The 15,954-nt window shown below is 38.3% G+C and overlaps 1 protein-coding gene across 1 annotated transcript; it reads right to left on the minus strand.

The window, feature by feature from the left end:
- Positions 1–1,020: 1,020 nt before the first annotated feature.
- LOC127977137 (uncharacterized) lies at positions 1,021–10,123 on the minus strand. Its single transcript, XM_052581838.1, has 4 exons — positions 9,944–10,123; positions 5,461–8,378; positions 3,872–3,908; positions 1,021–2,447 (listed from the first exon to the last, which is right to left on the minus strand). The coding sequence occupies exons 2-4, from the start codon at positions 8,336–8,338 to the stop codon at positions 2,396–2,398; spliced, it is 2,967 nt and encodes a 988-aa protein (XP_052437798.1). The 5' UTR covers positions 8,339–8,378; positions 9,944–10,123; the 3' UTR covers positions 1,021–2,395.
- Between the last annotated feature and the right edge of the window lie 5,831 nt (positions 10,124–15,954).

A 15,954-nucleotide genomic window follows, 5' to 3' on the forward strand; every position in this document is an offset into this window, starting at 1 on the left:
GTCTCATTGGCCAGTTATGAGAATAAATTATTCAACTGTTTTAACCCTTTAATTTTGTGCTCTGTGAGAAACACTTCAAGATAAGATTTGCCAACAAACTTGTGATGGTTCACCCAAAAATGTTGTCATTATTTACTCACCCTCATGTCGTTCCAAACCTGTATCAGTTTCTTTCTTATGGTGAACGTCATGTAAAAATATTTCCCTTCCAGGAAAAAAAAGTCTATGGTGACCAACAACTTTTTTTTTCAAAATATCTTTTGTGTTCAGGTTTGGAACGACATGAAGTTGAGTAAATGATGACCATTTTAATTTTTGGGTGAAATATCGCTTTAAGAGTGTATTTTGTAATTTCTTTTGAAAATTAAACCTACAAGACAAACGGGATGTAGAAGAAATTTCTACGAAGAGTAGCACTTGAAACATGATTTGTTGTTGCAGAAGTTAAGGAAACCACTTATTCCACATCCACTTATTTCATAAAGAAAATTAAGTCGAGGCACTTCAAAACTGCTTCTTTTTCTTTGTTGTTTGGTCACACCATAGCCTGTATAAAAACGGTTCACTCACACGCTTCTTATTGGCCAACATGGCTTTACGGTTGAGATTATTTCGCTAGCTGTTGGCTTGGCATGCTCTTGACAGTGCTTCATAGCATGCTTTTGCGTTTTTATGTGGAAGGTGATTTTATTATTTTTTTTAAAGGGAAGAAGCTGTACTCAGTTTATAAAAATACACGTTTACGTGTGGATGTGGCCTGAGGGTTTAGTCAAAAACTTTTAAGTATACCTTTGCAAGGACCCGTCAAATGAAGCAAAAGTGACAGTTGAAAATTCAGCTTTTCCATCAGTAATAAATTACATTTTTAAATAAATTAAAACAACAACAACAACAGTTATGTTAAATTGTAACATTTCACAATATTTCAGTTTTTACTGTATCTTTGAACATATAAATGCAGCCTCCATCTTGAGACTTCTTTTAAAAACAAAAAAAGTATGTGTAATAAAAGGCACTTCATTATGAATTTGAACAACCCAAGTAGATTTAATTTTTTAAAAGGTATTAAAAATCAGGTATATAACACGTGACAGCAGCAAATATAAAAATAATTCTGTAAACAGTTAAAAATCTTGCTATACAGCATTCCCTTTCATCAAACTTCATGGAAAGCTTAAACACGGTTACCAACACGTCATCTGCTGGGAATGTTTGCCAAACACTTCACAGTAGCAACTGAAACATTATTGACACCAGAAACACAAAAGGAGAGTTGAAACTGAACATACACTGCTTGCCTACAACAATATCATGTTATGTCAAGTTTTTGGGTTGCAAAGAATAATTCAAGATTTTGACTGCTTCACTGCTCATCAATTCAAAGCATATTTACATTTTTGAATTAATTCCAAACATTAATACCATTAAGAATCAGTTCTCCACTTTCAACCATCCTTTCTTATAGTCTAAGAGCAGCTCAAGATAGTACTGCCACTCGGGCTCACTATCATATTTGACCTCGAACACCGTTTTCAGTGGGTTTGTATGTGGCTCATGGATGCGCAGCACCACTCCTCTGTACCACACTTCTGTTTTGTCGTTTTCCTCATACAAATGCCGAATCCTCTTTCCCACCAGGTCAGGATATCTGTTCTCCATTGCCAGACGGGCTGACTGCACGGCGGAGCGCAGAACCCATCTGCGGCGGTGTTTTTTGGATAGGAACGGACTGAAAGAAAACTCCCTGTCCACGCGGCATCTTTTGTGCCGGGATGATTTGTGTTTCTTTTTTCTGTAATGGTCGCTGTCTGTGCGTCTGAACTTTGCCGGATCTTCCAAAGAATCTGTGACCTTCTGGTAGTGGGTGACTCTACCCCCGTGACTCTTATTGTAAAAGACCTTCCTCAGCTTGAGGACCATGCTGGAGGGCCCATTGGATAAACCCTGAGATTCTACAGAGCTGGATTTGCGGCTCTGAAAAGACATCAATGACGTTTCTTCATCAGTGCTATCAGAAGAGAAGTCATCAGAGGTCAAAGGTCGCCCCCAGGCAGCGTTCTCAGGCTCTTCTTGGGTTTCATCTTCGATCTTTACCTCCACATGTGGTCCACTGTCATTGGAAGTCACAGGAGACACTTCCCATTCATCTCTTTCTAAGGAACTGACGACGCTCCACCTCGCCGGTTCCTCGGTGGACTCATCCTCTTGTGATGATGAACTGGTCTCCTCTAAAAATGTCCTTTTGGAAGAAATCTTTACTCTGCCTTTCTTTTTCTTTCTCTTTCTCTTTAGGCAAAATAGTTTTTCCAGCTTGTCCACACATGTGGTTTCCGCTGTAAGAGGTCTGGAGGACTCGAAGTAGAATTCTTCAGCACCATTGACACGACCGGCTGATTCATCCGAGCTGTCCGTGTTCTCGCTCTTGAACGTTAAGCTGGTTTCTACTCCTGTAGAAAGAAAGAAATGGAATTTAGTATCAGCATTTGTTGACTGATAAGTGTTAAAGCTGGATTACAATTAAAGACTTGGATTAATGTTGACTAAAGCAGAATAGGGATAGTTTATCATACAAGTCAGCATTTACTCAGCTTCATGTTATTCCAAAACTGTATGTCTTTCTATCTCCAATGTATACATTAAATAAATAGAAATATTATATATAATCTTTAAATATTCCAATATTCTTTAAAATATATTTTTAGGCTCCACAGAAGTCATACAAGTTTGGAAAGCCATAAGGGTGCGTTAATGACAATTTTAATTTCTGGATGAACTATCCCTTTAAGACTCATTAGCATATTTAAGGATTGCATAGAATGGTCATTTATTCAGCTTAATGTCTAATGAAATAACATAACCACTCAAAAATAGAATGACTCAAACAATGCAATCATAGTTTCAATGCTAGCATTAGGCATGATTTTAAAAATGATAGCAAATATTGAATCTCTTCAGACCACTCGCCGGACTATGGCGTTAAATTTTTTGGAGCTCAACAGAAAAGGGCAGCCAGGATAATATATTTTGTGTTTCATCACAGGCTGAATAAATGATTAAATAAATGTATTTTTGGGGGGGCTAATTAGTACTTTGAAGTATTCAAGCATTCACACAGGACATGTTCTTACATTCTGAGGGAATTTTTGGCTTCTGTCTGAATATGGAATGCGTCTAAAGATCCAGTTTCCAGTGTGAATGCAACCTTATACCTGATGATGCATCCAAATGCTTTTAGAAACTTTTGTGTGGTAACATGACAGTAGCATCAATAAAATGTGATTGAACTGGTTACTAATAATAGAAGAAATATTACCTAACCATGCCAATAAGAACAACAGGCCATTAGATGAAACATAGGTGATAGGGCAATTTTCAAAAGTGTCAGTAGCCATTTAGAAAGGCTACAAGTGACAGAAAAGTGCAGAAAGAGCTGGAAACAAAGAAAATAAAAACAATAATGATGTATTAAAAATTCTGCTGCACCTTTAACTAAGTGTGAGTTAACTAAGTTGAATATTTAAGTGCCATAGCTGATGACAGACAACTGTTAAAATCTGTAGGACTATAAATGGCACTGCAGGTGAGAAAAAGAACGCCAGAGCATAACTCCAACTCCTTCCATCCTTCACCCGCCGTAGCATACCTCCAAAAACACACTAACTTCCTTCCCTGAAATGTGTATCTGAAACTGATATATATCCTGAAGCATATCACTGTTCCGTGCCAGATAACATCTGATCAGAAACACACCTGCAACAAAACTGCACCAAGGAGCTGTGACTACATGAGCAGCTCAAAGATTTACAGCCCTCTCTAAAACTATTCGTGATTGGAGGAGGAGTTTTTTGCGGACAAGGTAATAAGAAGGTACCTGGGCATTTTTTGGACACCATCTGTAGCAGTGGAATCTGCAAAAACAAATGTGTATCAAATCAAAAAAAGTATGACAAAAGTATGATATAAAAAAATCAAAACAAACGTAAAACATGAACATTAAGACTACAGGTATGCAGCGTGTATGGCTGATCTTAATATAAAAAGTAACTCAAATAAACATACAATTTCAAAATAATTAAAAGGCTTTTATATTAATTAATATGAAATGTATAACTTTTAGCATATGTATATATAGGCTAAACATTTACAGTTGTTTGGGGATCCAACAGATAACACAAGTTCTGCTTACATTAGAAATGTGGAACTGAAAATTAAGATTACTAAAATTATAACAAAGTTTCAGTATGCATATTCATCCTTCTAAGCACTATGAAAGTTACTATGCTATTTAGCCCCAAATGCCCTCAAATAATGCATTTGTGCACATGGAAAATAAGCAGCTTATAAAATGTCCTTCTGTCCTTGTGTGACTGCTTATTTTATTACTCTTTAAAAGAAACCAGTTACAAAAAAATGGAACCACAAGTCTGATACTTATGAGGGTTTTTCTTGAAATTAATATGCCACAGTAATGATTCAAGCAATGAAGATAAAAGTACCATCATCAACACATTACCAGTCAGACCCAAAAATAAGCAATTATGTAATAAATAAAGTGTATTAGGGGTGCCAAAATGTTTTATTAAGAAGGCAACAATATTAAAATACTACTACTAGATATTAAATAATATTTAAAATAATGTTTTATGTTATGGCCAGCAACTCACACATGGTTGACATAACCATTCTTTACTATTTTGTCTATATTTAAACTATTTAAAAAAACTAAAAACTAAAATCAATTATTTTAAATGTTAGAGGAGGCACTTTAATGCCCTTTGAATATAATGTGTATGTTCCATTGGAACTGGAATCATGGCGGAATATCATGTGAAGTCTACACTGCAGAGAAAAGACAACGCTTGAATGCTGTTGTCTGAACAAGAGACCTCCTTACTGAAGTGAAAGTGCTGGCTGGTGTCACTTTCTCCCGAACGTGGTAGCAGGTCTCCACCAAATTCATGGGATCCCTTCAGCTCGAGGAGCCCTACTCACATGCCACCCTCCATGCCTCGGTTGCCCCCCCGGGATAGCCAGATTGGGAATTTAACCACCCGTAGCTTCCGAACCCTGGGGGCTATCGACACGGAGGTGGTCTCATTCCAAAGGGGGCCTCAAGATGTTCTAGAGGGATCCTCGAGCTGAAGGGATCCCCCAAATTTAGTGTGGATCCACCGCGCCGTTAAGGAGATATGGCCGTTCTTACACTTAAGCTTAAGTGTATAAAATTCTATACACTTAAGCTTTAAAGCGTTTCATCCATGTTGCCAGTAGCAAACTACGTAGTTACACCATTTACAAGCATTTTATCTGTGTTTTATGTTACGTAAATTTTTTTTTTATAACAGTGGCATATTGGCGGAATATAAATATCTTGTGGATGCCCAAGTTAAACTTTTTTTACACAGCAGTTCAACACTTATTGAGTATTATGCTAATAATAATCAATCATCCAGCACTCACCAAGGAATTTGCAGACATTGGCATGGTAGAGAAGGTTAAGGACATCAGGGTATATATCTGGCAGATGTTTAAGGGACAGAAGTCTTCTAAGTTTGGAAGAGAAGGCCTTTCTGTGGAGATGAGTCAGCTGCCTCTCCTCTGTGAGGGTGGTTGGCCTGAGCTCCACTCGATGCTCCTGCAGGACCTGGTCTATGAACGCGCCTTGAACCTGAGGAAACAGCACCTCTTTGACCACCAACATGGGAATGAACACCGCACCGGCCCTCATGACATGAGGAAAGGGACATTCGCGGCTCTCAACATACTTTTGAAGTTGGAAGACCACCTTTTTAAGAACCACCTCCATCTCATCTCCTTTCAGCCATACTTCCCTCATTTTTGAGCCCAAAAGACAAGACACCTTCTGATCTTTGCCTGATTCTCGAAGGTCCAGTCTGCATAACCAGTCCCTGAGCTCCTGACACGGGGTTTGATTTACACAGCAGTGTATGAGTCCACAGAGAGACTGATGAAGCTCCATAAACTGATGACGGGCATGTTTACTGCTACTTATAATTGGCTTGGCCTCCAGTGGAGACTGAGGAACCTCGATGGGTTGGGTTACAGGAGCTTTCAGGACCTCCGGGATGACTATTTTAAAGTTGGCCAATTTCAGGCAATGAGGTGGGATTTTAGTGAGGGAGAATTTAGTCAACTGAGGAGGCACTGGAGGTGTTGAGGGCAACGTAGGGACTGGAATGTTGTCCATGTTGTGTTCCACAGCAATCTCAGACTTGCATGTGGCTAAAGATTCAGACTTTTCTACTAAGAAAGGATTGCTTTCATCTTCAGAGTCACTTTTTACTACAACATGACAAGGAAGAGAATCAGATGTACTTGTGTCTGGCTCCCCTTGCTCTTCTTTTACCTCAGAACTGTCCGCCTGATGATTTATCTCCTCTGTAGTGCTTACTTTCATTTCCGACTGACAAGCCACTTCATCTGGATCCAATTTTTCTTTTTTGATCTTTACAGTCTCTGCCGTTTCAAGTGGACTGTCACTGTTAGCTGGTGACATTTGGGTGTCTTGTTTCAAGCTGAGGTCACTTTCACCTGAATTTGGTTCTAGATCACAGTTTTGAATTTCTGGCTCTTGTTTAAGCAGTGTCACCTCAGGCTGTAGCTTTGAATTTCCTAGTGAAGACAACATGCCTGTAGCTTCGAAATAAACTTTATAAGGAGCCAAGCTGAAAACCTTATTAATAACTGGCATGGGTGGGGAGGACGGTGACTGAGGCTCATTATCTGACATCTCATGGGTTGAGTCAATCTTTTGCCTTTTACTGGCCAGGTCCGTTTCAAGTTCCTCTCTGGGCCTTTTAGCAAATACATCTTTGTCAGGTGGATCTGAAACACAATGCCTTATCTTAGGTACATCTTCATGGGACTTTGTGGGAAATTCTTTGGAACTGCCTACAAGAAAGCCAGTTTCAGACATCTCTGAGTGTTCAAGGGTAGTGGTATTACTGAGACGTCTGTAGTGGGGCGGAAAAGGATGGAAAGCCCCAGTGGTTCCAGACTGTTTGGAAAGCTCCCAAGGGGAGTCGGGTGTTTGCACCCTTCGTATGGAAAAATCAAGTGGTCGCTCTGATTGATGCACTGAGAAAGGTGGGTGTGGCCTATCATGCATGGGTGCTTGGTTACTATTAAAATGCACCCTATACGATTGATAAGTAGGATATTTGGGGATTATCGGATGGGGTGGAGTTACAACAGAGCGGGATGGTGACATCAAGTCAGCTCGAGGGGAATGGAACTGATCCATGTGATGATGCTGACCATGCTCATCTGTAATAACATTGGGATCAGTTTGGTAAGCCTCGTGGTGACTCTGAGGGTAATAGACAGTGGGACATGGAGGCATTGGTGTGTATTTAGATATGCGAGGAAGATCCTGATATACTTTTGAAGGAACTCCACGGTGTGCCAATGTCCTTGGGTCATAAGTGTGGGGAAGACCCTTGTAAATTTGGTGGGGAATTGGGGCACGTTGGCAGTACTCTGGTGTGGAACCTATAAATTGATGTGCAGTGTTGTACGTATAGTTTGGCTGCATTAAAGAAAGTGACCTCCTGGGTTCATTTGATCTAATACCATGGTAACTCTCAGTCTTTCCATCTTTTATACCCCCCGGGACATGCTCTAACTGCAAAACCCTCTGTTGCGCAAATGCCTCCTGGCCCTTTTTATGCAGGTAAGCCAGGCGGCTGAAATGAGCAGCCCATTCGTCATCATATATGCGAGGGGACATCCTCTGTGGTCTGTGTTCCACACTGTAGTGCCCTGCGGTGCATCCACGCTCAGTGCAGCAGGGGCTATGACCATATATCGGTTTTGGAATAGCCAACCCAACACAGCTTTCTGCATCCGATCCTCCAGTGTGACCCTTGGAAACTGCCACTGGAGAGATGACTCCAGCCGCCCTGGGACTCTGCTGTCTGGGACTGCTAGCATAATAGGCAAACCTTTGCTTGGCTGCTAACTCTTGCGGTACAGCACAGCGTCCACCCCCAGCATCCACAGGGAAGGACACTTTATCAGGCCTGTAAATGGCTGGAACTGGAACTGACCCCTCTGTGGCCGATGAGTGAATCCTTGGGCTCGGCCCATTTCTCACACAGGTTTTTGAAGGGCCCCATGGAGAAGGAAAGTCAAGTGTGTCTTGTCCACCAAGAGCATATGGGAAATAAGCTCTGCTGATTGGCAGAGATTTGTCATGGGAATAGTGTGGTAGGCTGTCAGCTTTAGGGAGCCCCGTGGGGACTACAGTGCCCATGGCACCTTCCATATTACTTTGAACTAAAGGGTCGATACAGCTCCGTCCCTGCTTGCTGCTCATCTTGGACTCCCGACTCTGGCTTGACCCAGTTAAATCAGAGCTATTCAAGAAAATAGGAACAAAACAGTTCTTGAGTGTATATGTTGAGGTTATTAGAATTATCAATTCTGTACAATCATTTTAATAAAATATTAATACAGTCACTCAGCTTCACCTCTGTGGTTTATTTATCTACTTAGAAATAACTTCCTTTCTGTGGTTGTCAAAACACAGTCCCCTGACCTTACATTTTTTTTCATTCTATATCCATAAATACCATGTGACACGTTCCTTCAAACATTAGGATGAAATGTGTGAGCGGTAACCACAACAAGAAAAAAGCTGGCACTTTTCTGCTTCACAACAGGGGGTGTACCTTACTTCCTTTGCATGCAAGAGCATCTTGCACTTTGCCAAAATACAGTTAATCAGGTGTGAATATGCACAAATGTTCCAACCGTCACATGCATTTTGAATTCAAGTAGGACAATACTTATTATACACACACTCACATATGTTTTAATCTTTTTTTTTCCATTTAACTACTCTAACTGGACTTTTACTATTAATAATATAGTTTTGTATTTTAGTTATCCATTTTGATATACATTTGTACATATCTATTCTTTATCTTTATATTTTTATCATATAAAAAGTTATGTTAAATAAAAAACACTTATTAATTGTAAATTTTTATAAAACTCAATCTACACAGCATTTTAAAGGTGTTCGCATAGAGCAGAAGGTGTACTCATTCCCTCCTGTGATGTTCCCTAATGAGCAAAGAGAGCATAATGATGCTCACAGGAGGGCAACACTAGGTTTGACAGTGGCAGTGAAGGTGGATTTAAGTGGTTTATCAGTGGTGAAGACAGCCAGTCCCCAGATGAGGCGACCCAGAGGTATAAAAGTGATGAAACAACCCCCAACATCTTTCAGCATACTGTGGGTTGCGTATCAAAACCTTGTGGCCTGCCTTACTAGTCAGCAGCATCTTGGAACACTTGGAACGCGCCCAAAATGCCCAAATATGCTGCACGTGCTTATGATGCCATTGCAACACAGAAGAGTCATGTCTGTTAAAAACCGAAACTTCTTAACAGTTATCAAATGTTATCAAAAGTATACCTCAACAATATACTGCGTGACGCACACATAGTTATTACATTACGATAAATTGAGTACAATAGTCTATTGTGTGCGCGAAGCGAGTAGCCTATGCAAATTCACTAATGCAAATCTGCGTTAAGAAAAGAGACCATTTGGAAGACGTTTTGAGTTTTTTTGGTAAACTTCCGTCAACATAAACCTGAGCTAAATCGGTTTATAATACACGTCTACATACTATGGTGAAAACAAACCGAAAACAAGCCTCCTGAGCACGAGAATCGTGATTCAACATACATTTGAATAAACTATATGAACAACGTAAAAACTATGTTTTAACATAGTACACATCTGTTACTGAATCGTGGTACTCCAACGACAAATTTTAACCCGTGCCAAATACAGTTGTCAACTTTCATCTCTGCATTGATTATGTTCGTATTGCTTCGTCAATCTTCGACAACACGCTAACGTTCTTATAATCCCTAAAACAACTTTTGTTTCTGCGGGAACACTCACCTCACGCGCTGAGATTCCTATCCGACCGCACCAATCCATGACAACTGAAACACCCCAAAGTATAACCCAAACAATCTGGAAGCGGATGGGGTATTGTACCAGAGAGTAGGGAGGCATGCTTTAACGCCTCTGCTTATTTTCCGAAAGGTTATTTTACACTGCCAGTCGAAGTTTGTCGGTGGCAGCACGTCTAGCCAATCGGAGGGCTACAAAGAAAAGAGGGCGGGGCCTCAACGTACAAGCGGCAGCAGTTAAACGAAGCGTGAGTGAGGTACTTTCGTTACATTAACATGAAACATTTTAACTTAAACGAATAACGTTTTAATCCGTGTGGTATAGTATGATATAGTACATTTTATTAAGTAGAAAAGCCTGTAAAAAGTATGAATGAAATCAGGAAATTGGTCTCATTTAGGCTTCAGATTTATGATTTATAGCCTCACTGCATGTTTCACTTCAGGAACTTTACTGCACCAGTCACCAAGTAGTAAAATGATTTAAGTGAAGCACCCAACTGCACATTGTTTATACAGGTTGAAAAGAGATTTGGAAGTGTGTTTGAAGATCTGCAGGAATCCCGGTTTTGTTGTTTTAACCAATGACGTCTTGGTATTTAGACGAGATTCTTTTGAAAAATAAGGATTTTCTTGAAAACCCATTACAAACCATTGTATATTTTAGTGCCAGTCAAGCATTAAGAACTGCAGTATAAATGTTAGTTTTTTTCTGTTTCATTAGATTTTGCCTTGGTTGCACCCGCACTTAAGAAGCAGACTTTTAGAGAACATTGCCTTAATAGTTTGCTATATATATATATATATATATATATATATATATATATATATATATATATATATATATATATATAATATTTATTTATTTATTTTACAAAACAGATCATATGATCAGCAAAACAAATAACTGTAAAATGAGAATACATTTTTCAGAATGTCTTGGTATTGAGGGTCACTCCTGGTTTTAACTAAAAAAAAATGAATTTTTTGTTATATATATATATATATTTGAAAAATATTTGTTTTACATTATTTGAAATCCAAATCTATCATCCAGTTTTAAATAGTAATTTAAATGATCTCCGATTGCTGTAGGCTATATTTCTTGCTACACTGGGAAATATTGTAAAAGTGCTGCAGATTGATTGCTGTAGTCCTGTCAAACGATTAATCGTGATTAATCGCATCCAAAATAAATGTTTTTGTTAACATTATATATGTATGTGTACTGTGTTTATTATTATGTATATATAAATACACATTCAGTATATATTTTGAAAATATTTACATGTATATACATTTATATTTTTATATAATTATATTTTAGATTATATATATAAATATATTTAATATATAAACATGACATATTTATCTTAAATATATACACTCACCTAAAGGATTATTAGGAACACCTGTTCAATTTCTCATTAATGCAATTATCTAATCAACCAATCACTTGGCAGTTGCTTCAGTGCATTTAGGGGTGTGGTCCTGGTCAAGAGAATTTCCTGAACTCCACCACAGTCACTAGATCTCAACCCAATAGAGCATCTTTGGGATGTGGTTGAACGGGAGCTTCATGCCCTGGAAGTGCATCCCACAAATCTCCATCAACTGAAAGATGCTATCCTATCAATATGGGCCATCATTTCTAAAAAATGCTTTCAGCACCTTGTTGAATCAATGCCACGTAGAATTAAGGCAGTTTTGAAAGCGAAAGGGGGTCAAACACAGTATTAGTGTAGTGTTCCTAATAATCCTTTAGGTGAGTGTACATGCATGTGTTTGTATTTATTTATGCATAATAAATATACATTGTACACACTCGTATTATGTAAAAAAAAATATTAATCATTGGACAGCACTACTATTTAGTGATTTACAGCCACTACAGTGTAAATTACCATTGGTTTATGACAGGAAACAGTGTACTAATTTAAAAAATAACTTGTTAATGCTTTGAAATAGCATCTTAACAGCCATGAGCTGCAAACATATCCTGTAGGCCCATATGTGGTTTGTGATGCTTGAAAAAGCCCATTTACCCATCCTTGTGTGGAAATATCACCAACTGTCAAATTTTGAGCTGACATGAAAATCTCATGATAGCAAACCCTTGCCTTGGTTGCTCAAATGAAAAAGGAAATGTACTTGGTCAAACTGGACTCCTTTGTCAAGATTCTCCCAACCATTATGTCACACATGGATGAGTCAGTATACTCAGGATTGACATAGAAACTCACCAACACCTCTGACCATCACGTTTTGTTGTCTCTTCTTCTTTGTGAAATGATATTGAAAACCAAGTTGTACCAGAAATAATACCTTTATTTATAACTTTATTTCAACACTTATTTTGACGATTAACACTTTTTTTTCACAACAGATGCAGAAACTGAACTTGTGTGACATGAGAATTTTTGTGACAAATGTAGTGAAATGCCAAATCAGACTTTATGTGTAGAGACAACAAAGCTGTGATCACACTTGCAACTCATGGTTATGTACAGTTTTTGACTACAGATCTCATTACAAGTGCCTTCCTCATTTTTTCTTCTTACAGTAGCATATCCCCAGCTGACCTTAATCAGGTTACATACATCATATTGAATTTTGCAACGTTGTACTGTCATGAACACGTGTCAAATTCTGACATATAATAGAAGAAATTGTTGAATAAAGTCAGATATTTTTGCATTCTTTGCGCACAAAAAAGTATTCTTGTACCTTTGTAAAATTAAGGCCAATCCATACTACATTTCTGGCCTTGAACATGGTAGTTGCAGGGTCAGAAAGCTCTCAGATTTCATCAAAAGATATCTTCATTTGTGTTTTGAAGATGAACTAAGGTTTTACAAGTTTTGGACAACATGAGTCTTGTTTCATTCCTGACAAAAATTAAATATGGTGCTACCCTGAGTAAGATCTATAATTTTTCCACAGTTACACAGTTAATCTGCTAGCTTGGTTTTAATAGTGGCATTATGCCAATCAGATCAAAAAATCATGCTTTCAACAAAATATGGAATATACTTGTATAATACTTTCATGCCATTAAAGATTAGTGCATGTAAAACATGGGTAAACATTTAGTAAATAGTGGACTTATAATGTCCTATACACCGACTCTACAATGCTATACATGAGTATTAATAAAAACACACCATATTAGTAATCTATTTAATATGTGGAATTCAAATTATAAACCCATAATTAGTATGAAGGGGTGTGTTTGTTTGTATATTCCATTCCTTTTAAGGCAGCCGTTTGGTTTGTGTAAGGTTCTACTTGCAAGTTCACTACGCCTCATTAGTCTAACTGGTGATGCAGATATGTTATACATTAAGTTTATTTACTCTGAGGCTTGTATGGAGTGGTGACTAACCTCATGACATTATATCTGATATGAGATCTGCTCTGCCGGATTTGTGTTTGTTCAATAAACTACTGTTAGTGCAAAAGTCAATATTGAGAAGAAAAGAAAAATACATTAATGGCAGAACAAAGCAGATGATTCAACACTCTGTAACAGGTCTTTGCGTTTCATCTTAGAAGTGAACTAAAAACACATTTATACTCTTCTGAACACTGCTATCCTTCCACATTTCTGAGTAGAGGAATCCAATACTTCCTTTTTTATATGTCCTGAGACACAGATGTGTCCAGTCATCCTGCTTATCCTGACAAAATTTTTACAATAGATCACGTTGACCTAAAAAAAAAGTAGAACTAATGAAATACGAAACATGAAACAGGAAATCAGATATCATGATTCTCCCATGACCAGGAATGACACAACAATGCCTTAAAGAGTAATCTTCAAACTGACACAACCAAAACGTTCAAAGAAACACGTGTGTATCACCATAAATTAGAGAAGTCGTAACAAAGTGCAGAGGGTTACTGCTCATGTTTTCCTTCACAAAGTTACTGAGTCGCAAGCAGCCCCTTCACCCCCTGTTAAGACTCATAACAGTGCTGATAGGTAGTCCAAACACTGCAGACGGGAATGATAATACCGTTTCATTGTTTACACTGAAAGGTTCTCGCTTATCTGGAAGTTGGTGCATAGAGAAAAAATGGGAGGTTTATGTTCATCTACAGTCAAACTGATTGGAGTATAAAATGCAGGGGCGTCGGACTGGGGGTAAAACCAGTACTGATTACCAGGGCCCCAAGGGAAGAGAGGGCCCTTGAAAAGTCTGGAATATACAGTACAGACCAAAAGTTTGGACACACCTTCTCATTCAAAGAGTTTTCTTCATTTTCATGACTATGAAAATTGTAGATTCACACTGAAGGCATCAAAACTATGAATTAACCAGTGATGGGAATAACGGCGTTATAAATAACGGCGTTACTAACGGCATTACTTTTTCCAGTAACGAGTAATCTAATTGATTACTCTTCTCATCTTAATAACGCCGTTACCGTTACTGCCAAAAAATGCGGCGCGTTACTATAACTGATGATGAAGCTGTTTTTTTTTTTTTCATCAGACCAACTAGATCTCTGAGCGAGAGGCAAATACTTTTTTTTACTGTTCTTCCTTGGTTAGTGGGCAGAGCACGAGACAAGCGCATAAATGCTGACGATTGGCTGAGGTAGAGAAAAATTTTATTGTAAGCCAATCAGAGGTAGAGTTGGGCGGGTTTTCGAAAGCACGCATAGTAGTGATGGGAATTCGGCTCTTTTGACTCAGCTCACTGAAAAGAGCCGGCTCTTTGGCTCACAAACGGCTCTTTAAATGACTTTGACTATAATATTTCAATTTTTATTACATAATTATTTAATTTCTATAGGCTAAATTTGAAAAAATAGAGTTGGCTCTTCAGATATGCGAGCCAGCTCCCGAAGTTCAACTAAAAAAGCCGGCTCTTAGAGTCGGCTCATTCGCGAATCGCGAACGACTCATCAAAAGCTCATTCGCGAACGAGTCGATCCATCATCACTAACGCTCATTCGCGAACGACCCATCATCGGACAGGACAGGACACACAACGAACAACACAAGCCAGTCAGTCAACCAGAGACAGGTATGGCGACGAGCCCAAATAATCCAAAAGTAGCCTTCTCTAAATGGAAGTATATACATTACTTTTTCCTTCAAGAAATTAAAGAAACAATAAAAGGAAATATCAAAAGTTCCCAAAAATCTATCGTGTTATTTGCATTGATCCACTATATAAACATAATATCTACATACATGCCATTTGATTGGAGGCTAGTCTCACTTTGTCCCACAGCAACTTTTTTTTTTAGATGTGTGTACAATGTTTCATGTTTCTGTTAATAATGTATTGTATTAAGTGTCCATTTCATTATAATATTCAGATTTATCATAAATAATTGAACATGCACATGTATTTTAAGTTCCTTTAAAGAGGGGTAGAGGTGGGGTCACGTTTGAGCATTTAAAATTTAATTTTACTTGAAAGTAACGCAATAGTTACTTTCTTAAGTAACTAGTTACTTTAAAAATTTGTAACTGAGTTACTAATTTAGTTACTTTTTGGAAGAAGTAACTAGTAACTGTAACTAATTACTTTTTAAAAGTAACTTGCCCAACACTGGAATTAACACATGTGGAATTATATACATAACAAAAAAGTGTGAAACAACTGAAAATATGTCATATTGTAGGTTCTTCAAAGTAGCCACCTTTTGCTTTGATTACTGCTTTGCACACTCTTGGCTTTCTCTTGATGAGCTTCAAGAGGTAGTCACCTGAAATGATCTTCCAACAGTCTTGAAGGAGTTCCCAGAGAGATGCTTAGCACTTGTTGGCCCTTTTGCCTTCTGTCTGCGGTCCAGCTCACCCCTAAACCATCTCGATTGGGTTCAGGTCCGGTGACTGTGGAGGCCAGGTCATCTGGCGCAGCACCCCATCACTCTTCTTCTTGGTCAAATAGCCCTTGATGACTTCAGTGTGACTCTACAATTTTTATAGTCATGAAAATAAAGAAAACTCTTTGAATGAGAAGGTGTGTCCAAACA

Source organism: Carassius gibelio, chromosome B18, assembly GCF_023724105.1.
Source record: "Carassius gibelio isolate Cgi1373 ecotype wild population from Czech Republic chromosome B18, carGib1.2-hapl.c, whole genome shotgun sequence".
NCBI lineage: Eukaryota > Metazoa > Chordata > Actinopteri > Cypriniformes > Cyprinidae > Carassius > Carassius gibelio.

Coding starts and splice junctions, on each gene's coding strand:
- LOC127977137 (XM_052581838.1), bottom strand. CDS start 8,338: ATGAGCAGCAAGCAGGGACGGAGCTGTATCGACCCTTTAGTTCAAAGT. Junction 3,909..5,460: donor CAATGTCTGCAAATTCCTTG/GTGAGTGCTGGA, acceptor TTGTTTTTGCAG/ATTCCACTGCTACAGATGGT. Junction 2,448..3,871: donor GGTGTCCAAAAAATGCCCAG/GTACCTTCTTAT, acceptor TTCTTTCTACAG/GAGTAGAAACCAGCTTAACG.